Source organism: Lynx rufus, unplaced genomic scaffold (assembly GCF_022079265.1).
Source record: "Lynx rufus isolate CCGP_SWC_20201006 ecotype Redwood Valley unplaced genomic scaffold, mLynRuf1.p SCAF_1, whole genome shotgun sequence".
Taxonomy (NCBI): domain Eukaryota; kingdom Metazoa; phylum Chordata; class Mammalia; order Carnivora; family Felidae; genus Lynx; species Lynx rufus.
The window spans coordinates 21,718,729-21,745,782 of record NW_025814823.1 but is presented as its reverse complement, the minus strand read 5'-3'; the positions used below and the strand labels follow the sequence as shown (position 1 = coordinate 21,745,782).

Here is a 27,054-nt window from a genome sequence, read left to right as displayed (position 1 = left end):
AAAATCATACAATACATATTCTTTTAGTCTGGCTTCTTTTGTTCATCATTGTAAAATTCATCTGCATTGTCGTGAGTAACACTAGTTGTTAATTTGCATTGGTTTCTAGTCCGCCGTGTGTCTGTATTACAATATATTCATTTAAGGTGTTTCCAGCTTGGGGCTATTAAATGAATAATGCTGCCATTCTGGTGCATATAGTAAGCACTTCTGGGAGGTGTATACCTAAGAGTCAGATTACTGGGTTCTAAGCGCATACACGTCCAGTTTTAATAGTTATTTCTAAACAGTTTTCCACTTTACGTTCCCACCGGCGCTGCATGAGAGTTCTTGTTCCACCTTGTCACCAACACTCCTCATTGTCAGTCTTTTTACTTTTAGCATTTTATTTATTTTTGAGAGAGAGACAAGAGCATGAGTGGGGAAGGGCAGAGAGAGAGAGAGAGAGACACAAAATCTGAAGCAGGATCCAGGCTCTGAGCTCTCAGAACAGAGCCTGATGCACAGAGCCCGACACAGGGCTTGAACCCACAAACTGTGAGATCATGACCTGAGCTGAAGTCGAACGCTTAACCAACTGAGCCACCTAGGTGCCCCACTTTTACCATTTTGATAGGTGTGGAGGAACACCTTATTGTGGTTTCCTAAATTCTCATCTGTATATTCTCTTTCATGAAGTAGTTATTCAAATATTTTGTTAAGGGGTGCCTGGGTGGCTCAGTCGGTTAAGTGTCTGACTTCAGCTCAGGTCATGATCTCGTGGCTCGTGGGTTCGAGCCCTGCGTCCGGCTCTGTGTTTACAGCTCAGAGCCTGGAGCCTGCTTGGGATTCTGTCTCCTTCTCTCTCTGCCCACCCCCGCTTGAGCTCCGTCTCTCTCTCTCAAAAATGAATAAATATTTAAAAAATTAAAAAACAAAAAACCACAAAAAACATAAATATTTTGTTAACTTTCGATTTGACTTTCTAATCGACTTACAGGAGTTCTTTATTCAGGATGGGTCCTTTGTCAGTAATATGTACTGCAAATACCTTCTACCTTCTGGGTTCCTTTTCTACTCTCTTAGTGGTGACTTGATGAACAGAGTACTTTTTTTTTTTTTTTTGATTTTTTTTTTCAACGTTTATTTATTTTTGGGACAGAGAGAGACAGAGCATGAATTGGGGAGGGGCAGAGAGAGAGGGAGACACAGAATCAGAAACAGGCTCCAGGCTCTGAGCCATCAGCCCAGAGTCTGATGCGGGGCTCGAGCTCACGGCCCGCGAGATCGTGACCTGGTTGAAGTCGGACGCTTAACCGACTGCGCCACCCAGGCGCCCTGAACAGAGTACTTTTAGTGCAGTCAAACTTATTGCAGCTTTTTGTATCCTTTTGTGTCACCTGTCTGTGTGAAACTTGGTCCATTTCTAATCTACTTACAGGGTTCTGCTACTATCATATCTGTTGGCTTCACAAATTTGATAAAGGACAAATGTAAAATAGAAGCATTCATTTCATGTCTGGTCTCACTTTGGTAACCGAAACATCAGTGAGATGATTAAAAGCTGAGGCAAGTGATGAGTCACTAAATTCTATTTCTGAAATTATTATTACACTATATGTTAACTAACTTGGATTTATTTACATTTTTAAAAAAGCTGAGGCAACAATATGTTCTTGGAATAAAAAATTAATATAATATGCTCTATAGTATTTTATGATAATTGGCTTTAATAATGTGGAACAATTAATAGAGCCATAAAAGTGTATAATTAAAGATGTTATTATTACAAGTTAAAATTTACTCTCTGTTCCCCATATTGTCATTTAATTGAAAAACAAAAACAAAAACAAAAACAAAGACTTGCCACCTTGCAATCAATTTGAAATAAGCTGTTGAGGAACAACACTATAAAAGGAAAGTATACACTGGAATGCATTACATTTTGGCCAAACAAGAAGGTTTGATCCATTCTGGCTTATAAAGCAAGAAATCAGTGTTTGTGATTTTGAAAAGTCACTGAAACTTTTTCCCTGAACTGGTTCCTTTGTAATACATTTTCTTGAGTTCTGCCCATGACTGACACAGTAACAGTCCTGGGATCAGAACCCACACACTATTGAAAAATACCAGATAGACCCCAAAGTAGAGCCAACTGTCGGTGTTGAGGTTGGGGCTTCCCATAAGCCAGTCCGGGAAGAAGGTCATCCACCCGCCATATAATTCACACACGCACAGGGTAATCTGTAGGAAATGCCTGTTAGAGAGAAAGAAACAAGGGATGAAGCCGCCAGCTCAGCCCAGCCTGTCACCCTGAATCCTGACCTCTTTTCTTAAATGGCAGCATTTACACCGTCTTCCACAGCAGAAGACCTCTCTGAAGTTGGACCTCAGGTTTCCCACAGTGCTCCTTCAATGGGGCAAGTCAATGTAATTCATGGGAGATCCATGCTTTCTCTGGAGAAGCAATACTGCCCTGCCTAGAAGATTATCCTCAGAGTTAAATAAAGTCTCTCAGGTATCCTGTTCCACTCTTAGGAAGATTTATGGAGGTCACATCTCACCCAGCAAAGAGAGACCTAGATGCGAATCTTGCTACAAGCCACAATTTTACTGGCTGTAAAAGGGGAGAATAATAACAGTTCCTTCCTCAAAGAATATGGTGGAGTGGCGCCTGGGTGGCGCAGTCGGTTAAGCGTCCGACTTCAGCCAGGTCACGATCTCGCGGTCCGTGAGTTCGAGCCCCGCGTCGGGCTCTGGGCTGATGGCTCAGAGCCTGGAGCCTGTTTCTGATTCTGTGTCTCCCTCTCTCTCTGCCCCTCCCCAATTCATGCTCTGTCTCTCTCTGTCCCAAAAATAAATAAAAACGTTGAAAAAAAAAATTAAAAAAAAAAAAAAAAGAATATGGTGGAGAGTAGACGAGATACGTGGATATGTAAGTACTCAACAATGCAGATACTATAGATGGTTCAAGTACTAAACAAATGGGTGCAGGTAGTAAATCTACAACCAAGATCATAGAGACAAAGATATATCAAGACACCAGGAAGAAATTTAATTTTTCCTGCCAACTATCTAAGTAAAATTGGGTGGGAGGAAAGTGGACTAAATGACCTTAGAGGTTTCGTTCAAACCTGAAATTTTGTGACGAAGCTTTAAAAAATACTTCTTTGATTCAAGACACTAAAAAGTTGAATGCAATCGTGCCTATTTGACATTGTTTTGGGAATCATCCCCAGGATAGCATCCTATTTGCCCTACGTCACTTTGTCTGAAAGAAGGAAAGGAAGGGAAAGGGTAGGAGGGAGGGAAGAGAGTTCAAAGTCTCAGAGTCTGACTGACAGTGGTTAATCTTCCACCTTTCTCCTCCCTTTCCTCTCTCCTGCCTTCCTCACACCCTCCACAACCTGTTTCTGAAAAGATTTGTCCTGCATATCTAATTCCAAATTAAGAGAATTTACTTGGTGTAAAGTGAAATAGGAGTTTTCTTTTTTTTTTTTTAAAGGTTTTTTTATTTTTGAGAGAGACAGTGCGAGTGGGGGAGGGGCAGAGAAAGAGGGGAGGGACAGAAGATCTGAAGTGGATTCTGGATGCGGCCCAAGCTCACGAATGGCAAGATCATGACCTGAGCTGAAGTCGGATGCTCAACCGACTGAGCCAACCAGGCGCCCCTGGAATAGGAGTTTTCAAGATTTGGGGGGCGATTGGGAAAGGGTTGGAGGCATTACCCTTTACTTTCCAAAATATTGGTGAAAAATCATCCAATGCTCTTCACACTTCCTTCCTCGTAGAATGACTAGGTGGTCCCTACAATCCTATTTCCTATCGTTTTTATTTTGAATCATCTGAAATTATCCTGGTGGCACCACGCTTCCTATCTAATATTGAACAATTTTCATTTCTAATCTAACAAATGAATGTGGTCCTAATCTACTCCAAATGCCATGTAGGCATCGAGACAGCTAATGTTTCTCCTCTCTTCAGCAGGCCAGGAGAAGAGCACTTACCGATAATATTTCTCTTTGACTATGGCATAAATGAGGACCAATGCCAGAGACCCATCCAAGACAACAGTCAGAATTTCCAAAGACACAATGGTTGGGTCAAAATAAAGCCATCTTGCATCAGCTTTGCCATATTCTTTCCCTAAAAGTGAAATACATTTTGTTACTCATCTGGCAACTATTTTTATGACAGTCGGTGAAAATGACCTTTTTTCCCCTAACGAGGAGACAAAAAGAGAAACTGTCACTCCCTACGCTGCCCATAATGCCTTAGAGGAAGGCAAGAGGAGAACGGAGGCTGAAACGCATTTACCGCACAAGTACTAATAACAATATCTTGGTATATTTGTAAAAGGATTTCGTTCCCAAAGTGCTTGCATACATGTGCCCTTTTCACCCCTGCTATCATTATTATAAGCAACAGAATTCTGAATTAATTCAACACAGCCAGATTTTGAAAAGACCATCTCTAATAATTAGCTTGTTAACTGTGTTACAGTTCCTTACTTCAAAATTCCCATATAAAGCCTGTAGGTATAATCTAGATGTGGGAAAATTATTATTAAGGAAATGTTTATTAAAAAAACATGTGTTTATTAATAATTGAAGAGAAATTGAGCCCTGTACTGGCAGTGGGGAGGTTCGGGGGGAGGAAGGTGGAATGGTAATGACACAGAGAATGAATCCCCCACATGGACAAAGGGGATGTTTCAGTCCAGACAGGAGTCACTAACAACAGCCACCACAAAGGCCTCAAATGTGTTCACCAGGGAGTGGGCATGCCCTAAAAGATCTTTCCAGACCCCATTATCAGGATTGTTTCTTCTAGAAAGAATGAGGTGAGAAAGTCTTTTTAGAGCAGGACTGAGAGCCATGCACTGGGAGAGCCAACCCACCCTTCCTTCCTTCCTCTCTATTTCCCTCTCTCCCTCCTTCCCTCTCTCCCTCTTCCCTTTTTTTTAATTTATCAAACTAATACATGCCAGTCCTAACATCTCAAATGATCAGAGTAAAAAAAATCAAAGTCTCGGGGCACCTGGGTGGCTCAGCTGGTTAAGCGTCTGACATCAGCTCAGGTCATGATCCAATCCCACAGTTGGTGGGTTCGAGTCCTACATCAGGCTTTGTGCTGACAGCTCAGAACCTGGAGCCTGCTTTGGATTCTCTCTCTGCCCCTTCCCCAGCTCACACTCTGTCTCTCTCTCTCAAAAATAAACATTAAAAAATATATTTTTAAAGGAAAGTTTCACCTCTTCTCTCCTTTCAATATTATTCTCACATTATTTAGACAAGATATGAATCATCAAATATTAGCTACATAATTGGGATTGGTGAAGCAGCAGGACAAAGCTCTAGTCTCTATTAATGGCCCAAGGTAGGATCCCTCAGGGCTAGGGACAACAGGTTCTAATGAAAGGCTGTCTTGGCAGAAAGAAAGGCCAATAAACAGGATTAGTCATTTAATGAGATAACACACAGACACAAGCTGAGCAGAGACTCTGAAAGGCCAGACAGGGCCAGCAGGACAGGCAGAGCTTTCCTGCCAGTCCTTAGCCGACCGCCAGCCCAGGAATGAACTGAAAAACAACATACTAGTGAAAGGAAGCTTTTCCTGTAAATCTAAACACATACACAATACCTGAAGTGTTCCCTCTAGTGCACCCCAAGTCTAAGGAAGTGTCACTTAAGAAAAATGTCAGTGCTTTAGGAACTGAGAGATTAGTAGTTGTTTAGACACTCAAAAATAACACCATTCATTCATTCTTTAATTCAACAAATCTTCTGGAGCATATGGAAGGTTCTGTGCTGGGCCTGGGGAATGTAGCATCAGGGCCTAGGGCACATGTGGCCCGCTGGGAGCTCCCGTTCCATGAGGTTGGACCCTGTCATAAGTGATGGCAACTGAGCATGGGACATGGAGGAAGTGACACTTTAAGCCAGATGAGGGAGGTGAGGTGTTTTGATCACTTCCTCTTCCCCCTGTTGGTGAGGGAAGGAGTCCCACCCTCGGGTTATAGGGATGGCCACACAAGACAGGTGGCACTGGATAGATGAGGTTGATGGCAACTTACTAGTCACACACACTCACAGCCTGGGGAGAGATGACACTGCACCACACAGGGCCACACGGGGTGGGGTGGGGGGTGCACTTAGAGACGGAGTGAACTAGGAGGGGCCACAGGAGCCAGCTCTGCAGTAACGACAATGGGGTGGCCCCTGGTTCCTGAGGCAAGATGGGATTGGCTTCCTCCAATAATTTGGGGGGCTGGCAAGGAACTGAAGCCCACTTGCTCCTCAGGGACCCGTAGGCACCATGCCTGGTCCCTGTGACAAGGAGGGTCACTTGGCTAGGGGACCTCACATGAGGAAGCAGAGTGGGGTTCCTCTTATGGTTAGGCCATGTGAGTCCCTCCAGATTTTATCAGATGTCGAGGCACACATAATATCGGATTTTAATCTCGGGCCTTACACCACAAGAGGTGACCCATGAACTGGGTGAAGGAGAGGGTGCTTCAGGGAGGAGCACGCGCGCCACAAAGGCCTGGAACGGAGGGAACACGGTGTGTCTGAAATCACATTTAGTTCAGCAGAGCTGAAGGAGAGTGTGTGTGTGTGTGTGTGTGTGTGTGTGTGTGTGTGTGTGTGTATGCATGCCTGCACGCGCGGGGATGGGGCCCGGGGTCACTGCTGGAGAGGAAGGTGGTCCCAGCGCATCAAGCCTCTGGCATCTCCTCCCCTGCCACCTAACTCTGGTCATTTTTTCTGCTGGTTAAACACCTAGATAGCAAAAGGGCAAACAGAGTGTTAGTAAGCCTGATGATGTGATTAGTGTCATTTATTCTGTGACTGACTGCCAGGCTCAGGCAGAAGTTTAGAGGGAAAGACACGCTGGGGCTGGAGTAGGATCCCAGTCCCTGAGCCACAGCTGGGCCCTTCACCCCAGAGTGATTAGGAGAGGGTGAGGGGTGACAAAGACTGTCTTCTTGACCAAGTTTGAGTCGGGGTCCTCTGAGCCCTCTCCTCAGCAAGGCCCCCCATCCAGGGCTCTGTCCTTGGCTCGCTTAGTCCAGTTTTAGCCAAGAATCCTACTAGGTCACAACAGCAAAAATCCCCCTTTCTTGGTATCTGCTCGCTTCCCCCACCACCAGTTTTGTTGAGATGTAACTGACAAGCAGCACTGGGTAGGTATAAGGTGTGCAACACATTGACTTGGTTTACATCTGTTGTGAAATGACTGCAATGAGTTTAGTGAACATCCATTACTTTACACAGGTACAAAAAAAAATAAGAAAAAGAGGTGCTTTCTTCCTGATGATGAGAGCTCTTTGGATCCACTCTCTTGAAAACTTAGAGCGGTGGTAACTAGAGTCATTATGTGGTACATTACATCCTCAGTACTCCTCTATCTTGTAACTAGAGGTTTGCACTTCTTAATCACCTTAATCCAATTCCCTCAATCTCCACACCCCACAAATCTGATCTCTTTTTCTATGAGTTTCAGTTTTGTTTTTGCCTTTTTTTTTTTAATTAGGATTCCACATATAAGTGAGATCATATAGTATTTGTCTTTCTCTGTCTGGCTTGTTTCACTTAGTACAATGCCCTCAAGGTACAACCATGTTGTCACAATGGCAGAATTTCTTGATTTTTTATGGCTAAATAGTATTCCACTGCATGCACACGTGCATACACACACACACACACACACACACACACACACACACACACACACACTTTATCCGTTCATTCATCAATGGATACTTAGGTTGTTTCCATGCCTTTGCCACTGTGAATAATGCTACCGTGAACATGGGGGTGCAGATACTTGATCACTCTTGATAACTGATCAAATTCCTCATCCACACCCTGTATGTCATATCCCCCTGGCCTGCCTGCAGCAAGAATCCTGTTGAGTCAGTCTATTAAGAACCCTCCAAACCTCAATGTTTCTTCTTAGTAATTTTCCATCCACTGACCCCACCTGCTTCTTGGCTATAAAGCTCCACCTTCCTGGGGCGCCTGGGTGGCTCAGTTGTTTGGGCGTCCAACTTCAGCTCAGGTCACGATCTCACAGTTTGTGAGTTCGAACCCTGAGTCAGGCTCTGTGCTGACAGCTTGCTCAGAGCCTGGAGCCTGCTCCAGATTGTCTCCCTCTCTCTCTGCCCCTGCCCCACTCACACTCTGTCTCTGTCTCTCCCAAAAATAAATAAACATTAAAAAAAAGGTCCACCTTCCTTGCCGTATTTGGAGTTGAGCCCGATCTTTCTCCCCTGCTACAAGCCCCCACTGTAGTCGTACCTCCTAAATAAATTCTTCTTTATCATCTTTAACCAGTGGCATGAATAATTCTCCTTTAACAGGGTCCACATAATGCTTATAAGCCAGCTCTACATCCTTGTGAATCTAAGGATAGTCTACTGATCCACATCTGGGAGGCCTTACCCTAGACCCTCTGAATCAGAATCTGTATTTTAACAAGAGCCCAAGGCAATCTGGTGCACTTTAAAGTCTGAGAAGTACTACTTTAATCTATTGGATTTTCCTTTTCTCAAGAATAAAGGACCCCACCATTAAATGGGCTTTCTCTTTTTTTAAGGCAAAAAATGTAAACTGAAGATGACTGATAAAAATCATGTTAGACATTTGCATTTCATGGGACTAAGTCAAATCTGGGCTGTTCACTTGCTCTGATGCCAGGCCAGGCAGCCAGGGTGGAGGACAATGACTTAGGCTGGGGTCTTTCAGCCTTCGGGCCTCCCAGGCAATTCCCAAGCACAGTTTAATCTGGCCAACTCATCACATTACACACACAAAGGTGCACAAGCAGCATTTCACTCCTAAAGTGGGGATCAGGCTCCCTGAGCTACCATTGGCTAGGACCTGGCAGGCATCAAAGATGACACATGGTTTGCTTTGAGAAGCACTAACTATAGCTCTCTCAATTCTCCAGAAGTTTCCTAACACAAGTGATGAACCGGAGTCCCAACACTCCGGAGGATCTGATTTCAGAATCAGATCCCAACAATCCCAACAATCGGAGGATCTGATTTCAGAATCATGGAAGAAATGAGATAAATGACGCAGAATTTCAGAAGCAAAATCTGAAAGAAGTTACCTTGCACAAGGCAGTACTGTAATAGTGGCAAAGGACTCTGTTGTTACACGGCTCACTTGTCAAAATTGACACAGTACATGAGAGGAAGTCGATACTAACTGATGGAACGTCAATTGATTTACAGTAAGCAGAAGAAGATAGGGAAAACCAGTTAATAGCTCTGCAGAGCAGCAGGAGTTTTGGAAATTATCTACAAGACTACAGATACATATATATAATAAACTGAGAGCTGATACTAAAAGTATGGGAAACACCCAGTTTAAATACTGCAAACTCTTGAATCTGCACTAAGAATATTTTCTAGTATACAGCTTTATTGAGATATAATTCACGTGTCATACAAGGCACCCATTTAAAGTGTCCAATTCAATGGGTTTTGGTACACTCACAGATTTGAATCATCACAATGAAATTTTTCAAACATTTCATTAACCCCTCCCCCCTCAAAGAAACCCATACCCATTATCAGTCATTCATTCTTCACCCCCCTCCTCTGGCACCCCTTCTCCGCATGGTTCTAGGCAACCACCAACCTATAATCTGTGTCTTTAGATTCACCTATTCTGGACATTTCACATAAATGAAATCATACAATTTGTGCTACAGGTACTCATTTAATGGACAGCCACACTTGCAATTAATCTCCTCAAACGTTTCAAATGCAAACATTTTAAATTACTCACACAATGAAGCAATCAAGCCTTCGGAATCTGCGATGTTTCCTACGAAAGACAAGTAGACAAAAGGGCCTTCCTGGAGAGAAAATGAAAACATGCTCTAATTCAGCATCACAACCACAGGATGGCACCGGAGATACACGGCTTCACATGGCCACGTCCCCAGGAGCCCACCTCCTGGTCTGCTCCCTCTGAACATGGTACCTGCAAGCACCTACACAAGCCGGTGGGGTGTGATCCTAGAGACTGATGCCCAGGCCTTGCAGACAGAGGGAATGTTTATACAATAAATGCTGTTTTTCAATGATTGGCATTATAAATTTAGAGGTGTGTTCTTATGGGAAAAAATAAATTGAAAATTTTGCACAAGGAAAGAGCTTAAATGTTATATTGAACAGGCTAAATTCTGGATGATTCCAAAAATTTTGTACCTTTGAGAGGTACCTCACAGCAGTTCATTTTGTCTTGTCTCAAAAAAAAAAAAAAAAAATCCAATTTCTCTCTTAACAAAAGTGGTATTCACCTATCTGTATCAGACCTGAAATAATTCTTTTTCCTGCACATAGGGCAAATTTAGGAAAATTAAAACACTTACAGGCTACATTTTAAATTTTAGGTAATAAAATACCTGCAATCACACTTAGTATTTTTCTATCACCGAAATGTTTCTTTGCTTAAAATTTCAAAACTAATTAATTAGAATTCACTGGGGAATCTGACTGGCATGCTGCTCCTTTGAACAAATTAAAAAAAATTTTGTTTAAGTTTATTTATTTTTGAGAGAGAGAGAGCACAAACAGAGGAGGAGCAGAGAGAGCAAGGCAGGAGATCTGAAGCAGGCTCCATGCTGTCAGCACAGAGCCCGATGTGGGGCTCAAACTCACAAACCAGGAGATCATGACCTGGGCTCAAGTCAGACACTTAACCGACTGAGCCACCCAGGGGTCCCTCCTTTGAACAAATTTTATCTCTGGTCAATACAACTTTTTTTTCCCATTTCTTTTTATCAACGCAACTGCTTATATGACATTAAAATCGTATCTCTCCCTATTCCCTGCTCACTTACAGTGCTGCTTCCCAGAGTTTACCATTTAGAGCCACTTCTGTATTTAGTTCTGGGGATTATTGTCCTAACTCACAATATACTTGACACTGCTATTTCTTTAGACATTCTCAATTAACAGCCAATCCCGAAAAACTATGATTTAATAGATGTCTACCCTCTGCTTCCCCACACTCTATAGGTTTGTGGGCAGCATAGGGGTGGAAAACCTTCCTTCTGCGCTCTTAGACCCAGGAGCTGGCCTAAGAATTAACTGACATGATGGACTAACAGGAGGAAAGCACGCAAATTTTATTTAATATTTTTACATGTACATGGAAGTCCTTAAAAGGAAAACAAAGACCCAAAGAAGCTATTAGGCCAAAAGGTTTATATACTTTTTTACACAAAGAACAATAAATTATGGAGATGTGACAAGACAAAGGGGCTTGGACTAGGGACAGTAAATTGTGGGAAAGTGACTAAGAAATATATGAGGGAAACTAATGGAAGATAAGGGTTATTTTAGTAGGTTTGTTTGTAGAGGCCCATTTCAGCATTGACTCCCAGTCTCTGGTGATAAGAACATTCTTCTCTTCCTAGTACAGGGGGGCACCTTTCTCATGGGAAATTTAATGATCTGATTTTAGGTAGAAAGGAGGAGGCCAGAAAGCCTAAGGTAGAAAGCCTTCCCACATCTGCTGCTTTCCAATTGCCTTCCACTCAAAATAATCAATACGCCAAAGTGGCATAGCTTAGAGTGGCATGTCCTAAACCTTTCAAATAGCTATATTATTCTCTTTAATTCTTCCATTAGTTACCCAAATTCATAACTTAAGTAGTAAACTTAAAACCTCAACTTACTCATCAGTGTTACACAGCATCTGGGAGGAGAATGCTAGCCCCCACCATGCTTTCTTCTTTTCTTCCCCATTTCCAGTGCCCCACTCCTGTCTACTTTGTACATTGCTGAGATTGATTACATTTCCATTCTTGTTCTGTAAACGTTATTTGTCTTCCTATTTTATTTATATGTAGATTCTAAAGGCTGAAAATCAACAGCATTTACAACATGGTGATTATGTAAACGTCATTCACTGCAAAGGGCTGCAACTTCTCTCTCTCCAGATTGAGTATTTTGACTTGTCATTTAAGAAGAATGTGGCAGCTGGAATACCCCTTATTACACTCACAAATTTCCCAAAATCATGCTATATTTTAGTTTGCTACATATTTGGGCCCTGACTTTCTTATATTTTTGTTTACATTACAGTTTGTAATTGCCTTTCTTTTCTCTGACTGAGAGAAGAAATCTGATTTTCTCCCCATCTCATTAATATCTTCCATTTTCTTACCCATGCTAATCCCTGCCAAACAGAAGCTTCAAAGTTGGTTTGTTTTGTTACGTTACTTACTTGGTAAATGGGGTTTACCTCAGAGTATATGTAAACATTATATTCTTTAAAGGAGATTTTAAAAAATTACATAGGAGATAAACAGCAATATTTAAAAATAAGAAGTACTCTCCATCCACTTTGAAACACTTTATTTTCACCAATCAATTTTTTTTTTTTTTTTTAGCAGAAACATAGCAGGAAATCCACACCACTTCCCTGGCTTGGCCTGGGGACTTTCTTGATAAAATACAGCCACTGGTCTGGCCAGTGGGAGCAATAAGGCTGGGCTGAATTTGACCCTCTATCTGTAAGATAAAGGACCTCCTAAAATTAGATTGTGGATCTCATCCTAAAACTAGACATGACTTCCAGTCACAATCTCTTTAACTGGAGCATTAGTAAAACACAGACTCTGGCATTAGGTCCAGGACCTTTCCTCAGAAGCAACTCTGTGAGTAAGAACAAGATGGGGATCTGGCAATCTATAACAAGCAGGGACCTACGAGTGTTTAACAAAATTTCTCCCTTTTATATCTACCTGTTTAAGTTCTATTACTTTTTCAAATGCCAGCTCAAATCCTTCCTCTCCAAGAAATCTTCCCAAACCTCTTAGCGACGAATTTCTCAATCTCCTGTGTTCCTAAGTTTGTGCTTCTGTAGTCAACTGTCTGCTGGTTATGGATCTCCCGTCCTCATTGGATCAGACATCTTTAGGGTCTGGGATGTTGTCTTATCTTAGAATCTTTAAGAACCCAGGATGATATTTTGTGTGCAGCGTTTGCTAATCTTGAATTAATGACAAGTTCATAAAACGAATTACTTAGATACCTTGAGGGGCTTTTAGAAGGCACTCTATATTTCTTACTATATTAATGTCTCAAATGTAATGGCAGTATGCAGCTGACTGTTTAACAACACAGGTTAGGGGCACCAATCCCTGTGCAGTCAAAAATCCATATATAATTTTTAACTCTCCAAAAACTTAACTACCAACAGCCTACTGATGACTGGAAGCCCTACTGATAACATAAACAATTGATTAACACATATTTTGCATGCCATATGTATTATATACTATATTTTGACAATACAGTGAGCCAGAGAAAATTAATTATTAAGACAACCATAAGGAAAAAACACTTACAGTATTGTACCGCATTTATCAAAACAACCCACATGTAAGTGGACCTGTGCAGTACAACTCATGACTTCAAGGGTCAGCTGTAATATATGTAAAGTATAAAAAATATATTCATGCCTCCACATGCTGACTGGATGCTGCCTCTTCCAGGCAGCAAGGCTTCCCTGATTCTCTTGGTGGGAAGTGGGTGCCTCTCCTACATAGAAACCTGCTTGCTTATCTCTTCCTCAAAACTGTCAGTTCCTTTAGGGAAAAGTCTTTGTCTTTTATCTCTGCATCCCAAATGCCTGATAGATGTACACGCTGACAAATGTTTACTAAAAGAATAAGAAATAAAGAGGGGGAGGGGAGTAACAGTTAAACCACCACTACCACCCAAACAATCCATTTAGAAAATGGGCAAAAGAAATGAAGACACATTTCCCCAAAGAGGATATACAGACAGCAAACACATGAAAAGATGTTCCACATCATTAGCGGACAGGGAAATGCCGATTAAAACCACAACGAGTTAGTACTACACACCTATCAGGATGGCAAAATAAAAAATAGTGACCACACCAAATACTGACAAGGATGTGGATCACATTTCTGGTGGGATGAAAATGATACCATTCTGGAAAACCAGAGTCTGGAAGTTTCTTCTAAAATGAAGTACGCAGTTACTATAGGACCCAACAACTTTCTTGGGCACTTATCCCAGAAAAACAAAAACTTATGTTCACACAAAAACAAGCACACAAATGTCCACAGCAGCTTTATCTGTAATAGCTTAACGCTGGATGTCCTTCAACAGGTGAATGTTACACAAACCTCAGTCCATTCATACTGGAGCACTCCCAAGCAGTAACAAGGAACCAACTATTGATACACTCAACAACGTGGATGGATCTCCAGGGGATTTGCTGAGCGAAGAAAGCCAACTCCAAAAGACTATATACTCTCTGATTCCATTCATTCATTCATTCATTCATCCATTAAAAATTTATTTATTTTGAGACAGAGACAGTGAGAGTGGGGGAAGGGCAGAGAGAGAGAGAGAGGGAGACAGAGAACCCCAAGCAAGCTCAGCACTGCCAGGGCAGAGCCTGATGCGGGCCTCAGACTCACAAATTGTGAGATCATGACCTGAGCTGAAACCAAGAATCGGACGCTTAACCGACTGAGCCACCCAGGTGCCCCTTTCACCCCATTTATATAACGCTTTTTGGAATGATAAATTTTAGAAATGGAGGACATATTAGTGGTTGCCAGGGGTTAGTGGCTGGAGGAGGTGGGGGGAGTTGATAGTTGATACAAAAGGAAAACACTAGGTATCCTTGTGGTGTTGCAACTGCTTGATATCCTGTTGTGGTGGACACCTGAACCTAACCAGTTGATAAAATGATGCAGAACTTAATACACACACATGTGCCAGTGGATCTAGGGAAATCTGAATGAGTGGACTGCACCAACGTCAATGACCGATATTATACATGTTATCGGGTGTTTTTTTTTAACATTTTTTAAAGTGTATTTATTTTGAAAGAGAGGGAGTGGGGGGAGGGGCAGAGAGAGAAGAGAGAGAGAATCCCAAGCAGGCTCTTCACTGTCAGTGCAGAGCTGGACGCAGGGCTCAATCTCACGAACCTCAAGATCATGACCTGAGCCGAAATCAAGAGGCAGATGCTTAACCGACTGAGCCACCCAGGTACCCCTACACTATAGTTTTGAAAAATGTTACCACTGGGGAAAGCTAAGCCAAGTGTACATGGGCTTTCTCTGTATTATTTCTTATAATCACATGTGAATCTACAATTACCTCCCCCCGCCAAAAAAATTTTAATTAAAAAAATCAGACAGGTAGAACAAGAGACATGGAAGAAAGAATAACATTACTAACTGAATAACATTTTTTAATCAATTGCCAGGACTTTTTAAAATTTATTTATTTATATTTATTTATTTATTTAAATTTAGAATAGCCTGGGCCCTGGCCTCAGAGAGCTTATCTAGCTGAGTAACACCAACTTCTAATTCAATATAGACTGGAAAAAGATGAGGGGGCCTATGGTTGGACAATCAGGGAAGACTTCCAGGAGGAGGTAGTCCTAGAGCTGTGCCTTGGCAGGCAGGCTTAGAGGTGGAAGGAAGGATAGGGATGGCAGCCCAGGGGTACGAAGGGCAGGCCGTGGTGAGGCCTGGTGGGTCCAGACTCTGCCCTGCCCAGCACTGTAGCCAAACAGTGATGAGCCCCCGGCCCTCCCCTTGGGCTCCCTTGCCAGGGCTGAGGGCACTTATACGTGTGTTCTCAGAAGGCCTCAGGCTGGTTTTTACTCCTCCAGGCCTGAGCATGCACAGCTCCTCGGTCTTGAGTACCCAGGCCTGGCTTTCTTTCCCCTAAAAAGAATGTAAATAAAACAAATTTTTTTTTTTTTTACTGTAGTTAAATAGACATAAGATTTACCATTTTAAGTATACAATTCAGTGGTGTTGAGTACATTCACATTCTTGTGCAACCATCACCATTTATCTCCCTCCATAACTGAGTCTTCCCAAACTGAAACTCTGTGTAACTCTGTAAAACTCTGAATAACTCCTCATTCTCCCCCTATCCCTGGCCCCTGGCAACCTTCACTCTACTTTGTCTCTAAGTACCTCATATAAGTGGAATCACCCAATTTTTATCTTTTTGTGACTGCCTTATTTCACTTGGCATTAATGTCCACAAGCTTCCCTGTGTTGTGGCATGTACCAGAATTGCATGTCTTTTTAAGGCTGAATAATATTCCATTGTATGCATACACCACATTGTGTTGGTCTGCTCATCTGCTGATGGACATTTAGGCTGCTTCCACCTTTTGGCTACGGTGAATAACACTGCTATGTGCACGTATCTAAGTCCCTGGTTTCGATTTCTTTGGATATTTATGTAAAAGTGGGCTTACTGGATCACATGCTAATTCTATGACATTTCTTCTGGTGGTGCACCTTTACTATTTTAATTACTAAAAAATATTATTAAAGGGATACATAATGAAAGTTTAAAAAAAGAACTAAATAAAAAGGTATAAAGTGAAAGGGACAACTCTTTTCCTCCCGACCCCCAATCTCATTCCCCTGAGACACCGTTGCTGAGTTTCATGGCAGTGTTCAGGAGCCTTTCCATGTGTAGGTTATCATAAAGCAATAAATGTTGAAAATATCTTCTTCCTGCTATTAATTTTTCAACTATAGTGAAAATTCCAACCATACAATTGAAAATTTCAACTATAGTGAAACTATAGTGATGAGGGAAATTCCACACTGTTTATTTAAGTGTTCAAGTCCTGCGGATCAGGATTTCTGGTTTCAAAACATACAAAAGTTCCTATTAGATGCTCTAAAACATGATTGGAACCATATATCTAATTGTGCTGCTAACAAAATCAACTTAAAAGCTAAGACGTATCATGGCAAATAAAAGTAACCACAGCCAGTGTCAATTTTCATTTAAGGTGTTACAGACATGTGATTATAACCACGGTATTTTGTAGGCTTTCAGACAACTACTACAAGTCAAAGTTCAGATAAAAACAAAAAAAGTTTGGGCTCTGCAAGTTACTGCTCTCTGTAATTCAACGACCACTTTAGAGAAAATACTCAATTTACTATTTCAACCTTTAAAAGAAAATTTAGTGGGGGAAAAAAGGCTTCACAGAAATAAAAAAAAAAAAAAGAGGGGCACCTGGTGGCTTAGTTAGTTGCGCCTCTGACTTTGACTTAGGTCATGATCTCACGGTTGGTTCGGGAGTTCGAGTCCTACATTGGGCTTGCTGCTGTTAACACAGAGCCCACTTCAGATCCTCTGTCCCCCTCTCTCTCTGCCCTTCCCCCAAAATAAACATTAAAGAAAAACAGAAATAAGAAAGAAAAAGAATCCAAACTTTTTTTTTTTTTTGTAATTTGTACTAGTATTTGTAAAGGCTAAATTAATATTCTAATGTATTTGCAAGCTTTTTGTTTTTAGCTTGTTTGAATGAAGAGCCAGAGAAAACAGAACAACATTCATTATTAAGGGTGGGAGACTAAAGTGGAACAGAATAGAATCACTATGTAAATCCTGTCAAAATTTATTAGCATTTCCTATTCAGATTCACCAAATCTCAGCCTAATCAGACTTGATTTTTCCATGTCACGGCAACAGCACCCATCATTGTTTCTGGAAGGATCAGCTGCTCAGCCTCCTATGGACCTGGATGACAAGGCTTTGGTGACTTCATAAATCTATGCTGCCCAGCTGTCGTCCCCTTAATGACATGATGACTTCTGTTTGATGGAACCTGCCGGTGCAGACGCACTGCCGCCTGGTATTAATGGAGGACAGCGCTGGCCTTTTCAGAACCCGCGAAAGTTCTATTGTGCCCACATCGCAGCAGCTTAGTGTTTCATTTAGAACTTGAAAACATCTTTTAAGAATATGCCCTTCCCTGCCAACACAGTTATTCCTCAGATTAAGGATTTGAAAGGAAACTTTCCAAGGCTTATCTCAATTGGACAAGTGCATTGTTACTTTATTACACAGGGACAGGATGAAAATTAAAAGTTAATCCTAGGACAGAGTATGGCGAGAGGGGTCACGAAAAGGACAGAAGAAGACGGAATCAACCTTTGCTGAACTCTGCTAAGTGCCAGGCATCATGCCAAGTGTCCTACATCCTTGCAATTCAAATGTGGCTCGTGAATCCCAACTTGGGCATCTCCCAAGAGCTTGTTAGAAATGCAGAATTTCAGACCTAGATTTATGGAATCAGAATCTGCACTGTGAAAAGATCCCTGGGGTGATTCCTATGTACATTCAAGTTTGAGAAATACTGCCCCATTACAAAGCTCTATTTAATCCTCATGACAATGCTTTGAAGAAAATATTTCCATACTTTATAGGTAAATGCTAGGGTGTGAATGTGTCCCACCCAAATGCATGTGTTGAAATTCTAATTCCCACAGATGATGATATTAGAAGGTGGGGGCTTTGGGAGCTGCTCAGGTCATGAGGGTAGAGCCTTCCTGAATGCGATTAATGACTCTATGAAAGAGGCTCCAGTGAGATCCCTAGCCTTTCCACCAAGAGGACACAGCAAGAAGGCACCATCCAGACACCAGAGAGAGGGCCCTCACCTGCCATGACAGCAGCCTGATCTCGGACTGCCAGCTTCCTGAACTGAGAAAAATAAATTTTTGTTTATAAGCCACTCAATCGGTGGTATTTTGTCATAGCAGCCCAAACATATGAAGACAATAAGGAAACACAGACAGAAAATTTCTTTCTTTCTTCCCCTTCCTCCTTACAGAAAGAATTTGTGGTAGGGAAAAGGTTCTGTTCAGAATTTCACAGCTGGTAAATGGTAGAGCCAGCATTCAAGAGTGCATCTGTTAGACCCCTAAACCCATAATCTTTCTACCTTCCCTCCTGGACCCAGGCTTCCTGAGTAACAGTCAGATCCCTCTGGAATAGTGTTGAGTAATGAGGACAGAAAAGCGCCAGGAAACCAGGTCAGGAGAAATGGTGGAATGCACTGACACTAGGGGGCGCTGCAGTGCAGACAGGGGATTCTACTTCCTTTTGGATTGCATAGGGCAGAACTAGGACCAATGAAGAGAAGTCCTAAGGAGACTAATTTCACCTCACCATAAGGAAGAATTTTCTTATCACCAGAGCTATTTAATTCTGGAAAGCTGGTATTGGCTGAAAGTTTTCAACCTATATCTGTCTGGGTTATTGGTAAAATACCTATTTCAAAGGGGATATGGGACTTATTGGCCCCCTGAGCCCCTTCCTAGACTGAGGTGGCTGTCTTGTTCTCCATACATGGTACTGGGCATTTCTTTAGATGTGTTCATCATGATGCATGCCATGCCCAGGCTAGCCCCCAGTCCCCAGAGAGTGGACAGCCATGGGAAATTGTGGTTTACACAGTGACAGGCACTGCTTTGGCTAGAGGTGACTGAGCCAGAGGACAAGGAGGGATGACAGGACTCCAGAACAGACAACTCACAAGCTGGCTGCTGGCCTATGAAGCGGCCTATCCAAAAAGCCACATTCAAACAGGGACAGGCTGGGCCAATGACATTCTCAACTCTCTGAAACAGAAACTGACAAACAGGGGAGTGAATCCAAACTGATTCTGAAGGCAAGTATGTAGGAGAGGTCATGAGAGGCAGACAACAACTTGACATTATGAATAAACTCAAGTTACAAGGAAGCATGGATGAGTAAGGAAGGTGTAGTATTTGCTAGGGCTGCTATAATAAAGTACCACAAGCTGCGCGGCTTAGAACAATACTTACCATCTCACAGTCCTGGAAGCTGGATGTCCAGGATCAACGTGTCAGCACGGCTAGTTCATTCTGAGGGTTTTGAGGGAGAGCGTATTCCAGAACTTCCCATTCCAGAACTTCTCCAAGATGCTAGGGGTTTGCCTGCAATCCTTGATGTTCTGTGGCTTGTAGAAGCATCACCCTGATCTTTGCCTTCATCTTTACATGGAACATGTTTGTGTCTCTGGGTCCTGATTTCCCTTTTTTGTTTCTTTTTTTTAAGTTTATTTATTTTGAGAGAGAGAATGCAAGTGCACACGTGCAAGAGAGGGGGAGGTGCAGAAGAGAATCCCAAACAGGCCCCAAGGTGTCAGAGCAGAGCCTGATGTGGGGCTCCAACCCACGAACCGTGAGATCATGACTGGAGCCAAAATCAAAGGTCTGACACTCAACTGACTGAGCCACCCAGGTGCCCCTCAATTTTCCTTTTTATTTTTTTTTTATTAAATTTTTTTTTTCAACGTTTATTTTTGGGACAGAGAGAGACAGAGCATGAACGGGGGAGGGGCAGAGAGAGAGGGAGACACAGAATCGGAAACAGGCTCCAGGCTCTGAGCCATCAGCCCAGAGCCCGACGCGGGGCTCGAACTCACGGACCACGAGATCATAACCTGGCTGAAGTCGGACGCTTAACCGACTGCGCCACCCAGGCGCCCCCAATTTCCCTTTTTAAAAGGACACCAGTCATACTGGATGAAGGCCCACCCTTAATGGCCTCATTTAACTACCTGTGTAAAGACCTCATCTCTAAGTAGGGCCACATTCTGATGTAGTGAGGGTTAGGACTCCAACATGTTCTGTTGAGGGGAGGACACAATTCAACCAAAAATACATGCATATGAGTAGATGCTATGGGGATACACAAAAAGAATAAAGGGCGAGAAAGCCAGCAAGTAACAGAAAGAGAAGCAAACTTAGAGGGGAGCCATGAGGCAGTTAAGTTACCTTAACGCAGAGCTGCCTGTGAATCAGAACCAACCTCCAGTGGCCCAGCTACATCTCAGTTTCTGCTGCATTTCCATGAGTTGCCCTGTGTGCCCATCCATCACTTGAACTAGCTTGAGTAAATAAATGCAGAGGTTCTTGCCCCAAAGAGCTTCACTAACAGGTATACCATGCAAGTAAAATCTCGAATAACACAAAAGCTTCTCTGAATCTCTTCCACAAAGTGGTTGTGATTTGGGGCCGTGATTTTGGAAGGGCAGAAACAAATTCTCCAGAGGAAAGCATCACTCTAGCCAACTTGCTTTTCATTTGGCTAATGGAGCTGATGGTCATAAAACATCTTGAGGTCTTTGAGATGAAATCAGTTTTGCAAATGAACTATGCAGCCAGGGAGTGCATCTTTGAAGATGCAAAGGTGGGAAAGTAATAGTCTTTGTCCCCAAGGGACTCACAGCTTCTGCAAGAGAGGCAGTAACTCCCTGACACCCCTCCAGAAAGAGCCTGTGGTCCATCGTGATAGAGAGCTCACAAAGAGTTGGGGCAATACTGAATATAATGATAACCAGAAAATAGTGGTGAAATCTGCCTCAGGGGTTTCTCTCAGAGGGGTGTGTGTGTGTGTGCATGTGTGCGTGTGTACATGTGTGTGCGTGTGTGTGTGTTTGCACGCACATACCCAGAATATGTAAAAAGCCCTTTTCCCACAAGGAACTACTCATCCCAAGACTTGGGATAAACCAGCTTTCTTCTTTCTTCTAATTCCCTTCTTTTTGTATTATTAAAAAAAAAAAGCTGTTCTGCCTCAGTTTAAATATAAACAATGCTGTTAGATATCTTCAAATCACTATTTCTTTAAAAAAAATTTTTTTTTCAACGTTTATTTATTTTTGGGACAGAGAGAGACAGAGCATGAACGGGGGAGGGGCAGAGAGAGAGGGAGACACAGAATCGGAAACAGGCTCCAGGCTCCGAGCCATCAGCCCAGAGCCCGACGCGGGGCTCGAACTCACGGACCGCGAGATCGTGACCTGGCTGAAGTCGGACGCTTAACCGACTGCGCCACCCAGGCGCCCCTTCAAATCACTATTTCTTTACCCTTGGCAGTTTTGGGTAGATGACCGAAGACTTTCTGGAGTCAGATTTTCTGGAGGGAGAAGGCAGGACAAAAGCTAGAACAGGAAGACAAGGAGACACAGGAAAGGTTTGGAGGTCAAAAGTGAAAGAGACAGCAGGTAGGGTGACCCCCCCCCATCTCAGGAACACCTTCAGTCCCTGGGAAACGGGGACTGTTGGTCACCCCACCATGGGGGACAAAAGGTGGCAGGGTGAGGGGGTGGCCCAGTGAGAACGTGGAGAGGTGCCTACAGCTTCAGAGCAGCTCTCTGCATTGGGAAGGAGAGGCATCCTGCCTCTGGCTCCCTCTTTTGAGAAGGTGCCCACCCACTCAGGTAGGCTGTGCAAAGCATTTAAACGGCCACAGCTCTTCCGGTGTGGGAGCGTATGGGGCTATCAAACCTTTGATGCCACCTCCTTGTTGGAGCCCTTGGCTGCTATCACTAAGCTTCCTCAAGATAGACTGTGAGGTGTAAGGCAATTCTCTTGGGTCTTGGCCATTGCCAGCAGGTTGGGTTTGGGGCATGGAGTTTCCTCAGCCCCGCGGGATCAGGGCTGCCGTGATGGCAGCGGCCGCTCAAACACAGGGTACGAGTGAAGGGGAGACACTGATTGCTGGACCAATCATAGGAGAACCTGGGGGCGATGAGCTTGGGGGTTGCTGACATTTGTAATTCCATAAATGTCTGAGCATGTGCTCCTTGTTCTTCCTTCCGATTGTGTCCCTGTCAATATCCTCATTGTGATACTGTAATTTTGCAAGGTGTTATCATTAGAGAAACTGGATAAAGTGCACATGGGATCTCTCTATATTAAAACAATACCAAGTGTTATGTACCAAATGTGTCTCCTCAAATATATCTGCTGAAGCCCTAACCCCCAATGTGATGGTATTTAGGGGTGGGGCCTGTAGAGATGATGGAGTTTAAATGAGGTCATGAGGGTAGAGCCCCCATGATGGGATTAGCACCCTCATAAGAAGAGGAAGAGAGACAAAGGCTCTGTCTGAGCCATGTCAGGACTCAGCAACAGGCAGCCATCCTCAAGCCAAGAAGTGTCTCACCAGAACCCGACCATGGTAGCAGCATGATCTTGAACTTTCAAGCGTCTCAAACATGAGAAATAAACGTCTGTTCTGTAAGCCACCAGTCTATGATATTTTTGTTGCAACAGCTGCAGCAGACTAAGACACCAAGTGCTGGTGAGGATGTGGACCAGTTAGAACAATGAAACATTGCTGGTGGGAATGGACATCGTAGAGCCCTTTGGAAAATGTTTGGCAGTTGCTACTCTGGTTAAAGAATCACACTCCCAGGCATTTACCCAGGAGAAATGAAAACACATGCCCACACAAAGACTTGTACACAGACACTCATAGCAGCATTATTTATAAAAGTCTAAAACTGGAAACAGTGCCTAGGGGCGCCTGGATGGCTCATTGGTTAAGCATCCAACTCTTGGTTTCAGCTCAGGTCATGATCTCGCGGTTTGTGAGTTTGAGCCCCACATTGGGCTCTGCGTTGATGGTGGCTTTACATTGATGGTGCAGAGCCTCCTTGGGATTCTTGCTCTCCCCCTCTGTCTCTGCCCTTCCTCGGTTCATGCTCTCTCTCTCTCTCTCTCTCTCTCTCAAAATAAATAAGTAAACTTAAAAAAATTTAAAACTAGAAACAGCACCATTTTTCATTAACTGGTAAATAGATACATAAATTGGGATATATCCATGTAGTGGGACAATATTCAGTAGCTTAAGCTAAATAAGACTACCTATTGTATGATTTCATTTATAGGAAATTCTAGAAAGAGTAAAACTTTAATGCCAGGAAAGCAGATCAATGTTTCCTGGTGCCAAAGGTCGGGGCGGGGAACATCTGCAAAGGGATGGGAGAAACCTCCGTAAAAAGTGACAGAAATGTTCTATATGGTGACTGTGATGGTGCTCACATAGCTCTGCACACTCACTAAACTCATCAAACTGTACTCCTAACGGGTGGGTTTTATTGTGTGCAAATTATCACTCAATAAAGCTGGAATGGGGAGAACAAGAATTTAGAAAAGTGGCTGGTTACTATATAGATATAGATATAACTCAATAGTTTTCACTTATAGCAATAATCAGTTAAAATACAAAGGAAAAATATCTCATGGTAGCAATAAAACTCTAAGAATACTTAGAAATAATTTTTTAAGTTTATTTGAGAGCAAGTGGGGGACGGACAGAGAGAATGGGAGAGGGAGAGAATACCAAGCAGGCTCCACACCGTTAGTGGAGAGCCCAATGCGGGGCTCAATCTTACAAACCATGAGATCATGACCTGTACTGAAGTCAGACGCTTAACTGAATGAGGTACCCAGAAACCCCTAGAAGCAAATTTTAAGATGGGGTGCCTCAGTTGGTTGAGCATCTGACTCTTGATTTCGGCTCAGGTCATGATCCCAGGATCATGAGATCAAGACCCATGTGGGGGCTCCTCAGAGAGCATGGAGTCTGCTTGGGATTCTCTCTCCCTCCCTCTCTCTCTCTGTCCCTCCCCTGATCGTGCTCTCTCTAAAATAAAAAAAAAAAAAAAAAGAATTTTAAGAGACTGTAACCAAAGATTTAAATAAATTGAGATACACTTAGTTCTTAGAAGAGACTCAGTATTGTAAAGACATCACTTAATCTCAAATTAATGTATGGGTTTAAGGAAATCCCAAACCGAATGCAAATTGGTGCAGCCACTCTGGAAAACAGTGTGGAGGTTCCTCAGAAAATTAAAAATAGATCTACCCTATGACCCAGCAATAGCACTGCTAGGAATTTACCCAAGGGATACAGGAGTACTGACGCATAGAGGCACTTGTACCCCAATGTTTATAGCAGCACTCTCAACAATGGCCAAATTGTGGAAAAAGCCTAAATGTCCATCAACTGATGAATGGATAAAGAAATTGTGGTTTATATACACAATGGAGTACTACGTGGCAATGAGAAAGAATGAAATATGGCCCTTTGTAGCAACGTGGATGGAACTGGAGAGTGTGATGCTAAGTGAAATAAGCCATACAGAGAAAGACAGATACCATATGGTTTCACTCTTATGTGGATCCTGAGAAACTTAACAGAAACCCATGGGGGAGGGGAAGGTAAAAAAAAAAAAAAAAAGGACGTTAGAGTGGGAGAGAGCCAAAGCATAAGAGACTGTTAAAAACTGAGAACAAACTGAGGGTTGATGGGGGTGGGAGGGAGGGGAGGGTGGGTGATGGGTATTGAGGAGGGCACCTTTTGGGATGAGCACTGGGTGTTGTATGGAAACCAATCTGACAATAAATTTCATATACTGAAAAAAAAAGAAAAAGAAAGAAAGAAAATCCCAAACCAAAATACCAAGTTTCAGAACCTGGCAAATTCATCTGAAATTCATGTGGAAGAATTCATTTTAAAGTGTTTAAAAATGAGTGGTAAGAAGTTTGCTTTGTCAGATAGATATTAAAGTTCACTATAAGGAAGGCACCTGGCTGGCTCAGTCGGCAGAGTATGCCTCCTGATCTTGGGGTCACGAGTTCGAGCCCCATATTGGGCATGAAGCCTACTTAAAAAAATAAGAAGGGATGCTTGGGTGGCTCAGTCGGTTAAGTGTCCGACTTTGGCTCAGGTCATGATCTCGCGGTTTCTGAGTTTGAGCCCTGCATCGGGCTCTGTGCTAATGGCTCTGTGCTGACAGCTTGGAGCCTGGAGCCTGCTTCGGATTCTGTGTCTCCCTCTCTCTCTCTGCCCCTCCCCTGCTCACGCTCAGTCTCTCTCTCTCTCAAAAATAAAGAAAAACACTAAAACATTTTTTTTTCAATAAAAAAAGGGAAAAAAGAGATTATCCTTTGGGGTGCCTGGTTAGTGCAGTTGGTAGGGCATGGGACTCCTGATCTCAGGGTAGTGAATTTGAGCCCCACATTGGGTATAAAGATTATAAATAAGTAAACTTAAAAAAAAAAAATAAAATTCAGGATAAGGCTAAAGTAATAGAAACTGTATAGACAGAACAGAAACTAAAATATTCATAAAACAACCAAATTTTATTTTTTATTTTCTTCTTATTTTTTTTATCTGAGAGAGAGAGAGAGAGAGACAGAGGGGCAGAGGGAGGGAGGGGGTGAGAGGGAGAGAGGGAGAGGGAGAGGGAGAGGGAGAGGGAGAGGGAGAGGGAGAGAGGGAGAGGGAGAGGGAGAGGGAGAGGGAGAGGGAGAGGGAGAGGGAGAGGGAGAGGGAGAGGGAGAGGGAGAGGGAGAGAGAGAGAGAGAGAGAGAGAGAATCTTAAGCAGGCTCCACACTCATCATGGAGCCTGACATGGGGCTTGATCCATGACCCTAGGATCACGATCTAAGCAGAAATCAAGAGTCGGATGCTTAACCAACTGAGCCACCCAGTCACCTCTGTAACCACATTTTAAAAATCTCCCAATTTATCTACGCATAATACGTGGGAAAAGGATGGATTAGTCAACAAACGCAGCTGAGACACCTTCTCGGCCCAACAGAAGAGCGTGCATAAGGATATGTGAGTGACATCATCTGTACTATCATGTGACATCCCTTTCAGATCAATAAGGAAAGATGAGCCCTACAGAAAAACAGGCTATTTTTTTAGAGCCTGTAGAGGTGGACTCTACGGATCTAAGCCTCAAATTCTTATTTTAAACCTGGCACAGAACAGCAGGCTTGCTGGCCTTCTAGAAAGCATGGGGCTCCGTCAGTGAGGGTATCAGCTGTGATCAGGATGGAGCAAAGGTTACACACTCCTTTTCTTCTGGGAATCACGTAAGTCTCCTGGGATCTCATGAGACCCTACAAAAAAAGGAAAACCCCTACGAACTGAGGTTGAATTTCCAACTGCTGGACAAGATGCGAGCTTGCCAATTCAATTTATTTTGATTGTTTTCAGTTCTATTAAACATCCTACAGAAGTAAAGATACGTGCTCTAGGAATTTATTATAGATTTTTGGCTGGTTTTAGTGGCAAAAGCAATTAGACATAACCTGAGGTTGCACAGTCGGTTCAATTATCCATGCTAAGGAACAGTACACAACTGTTAAGAAAAAGGGTATCAGGGCACCTGGCTGGCTTAGTCAGTAGAGCACATAACTCCTGATCATGGGGCCGTGAGTTTGAGCCCCACATAGGGTGAAGAGATTACTTAAAAAAAAGAGAGAAGGGATATCTTGGCTTTGGTCCCCTGGAAAGCATTATACTGTGTTCCACTACTTTTATGGGAATTGTTCTCCCAGGGAGACTGGAAGGTGGAAGCAGGTGGGGGGTGGGAAACGAGACA

The 27,054-nt window shown here is 42.9% G+C and overlaps 2 protein-coding genes across 3 annotated transcripts in view; one reads left to right on the top strand and one right to left on the bottom strand.

Annotated features, from left to right (window-relative positions):
• ARL11 (ADP ribosylation factor like GTPase 11) overlaps positions 1 to 10,083 on the top strand; it is a 38,840-nt gene extending 28,757 nt beyond the window's left edge. The window contains exon 4 of one of the 2 annotated variants that reach the window (XR_006962053.1): positions 9,706 to 10,083. The gene's annotated coding sequence lies outside the window, so the exon portion shown is untranslated. Of the gene's footprint in view, positions 1 to 8,934 lie in introns of both variants that reach the window. The other variant, XR_006962052.1, reaches the window with a different exon arrangement.
• EBPL (EBP like) overlaps positions 1,685 to 27,054 on the bottom strand; it is a 33,885-nt gene continuing 8,515 nt past the window's right edge. Inside the window, exons 2-4 of the mRNA XM_047079365.1 lie at positions 9,783 to 9,852; positions 3,987 to 4,125; positions 1,685 to 2,236 (exon numbers count right to left, since the gene is read on the bottom strand). Of these exons, the coding sequence (XP_046935321.1) occupies positions 1,996 to 2,236; positions 3,987 to 4,125; positions 9,783 to 9,852 (450 nt within the window). The 3' untranslated portion in view covers positions 1,685 to 1,995. The remainder of the gene's footprint in view (positions 2,237 to 3,986; positions 4,126 to 9,782; positions 9,853 to 27,054) is intronic.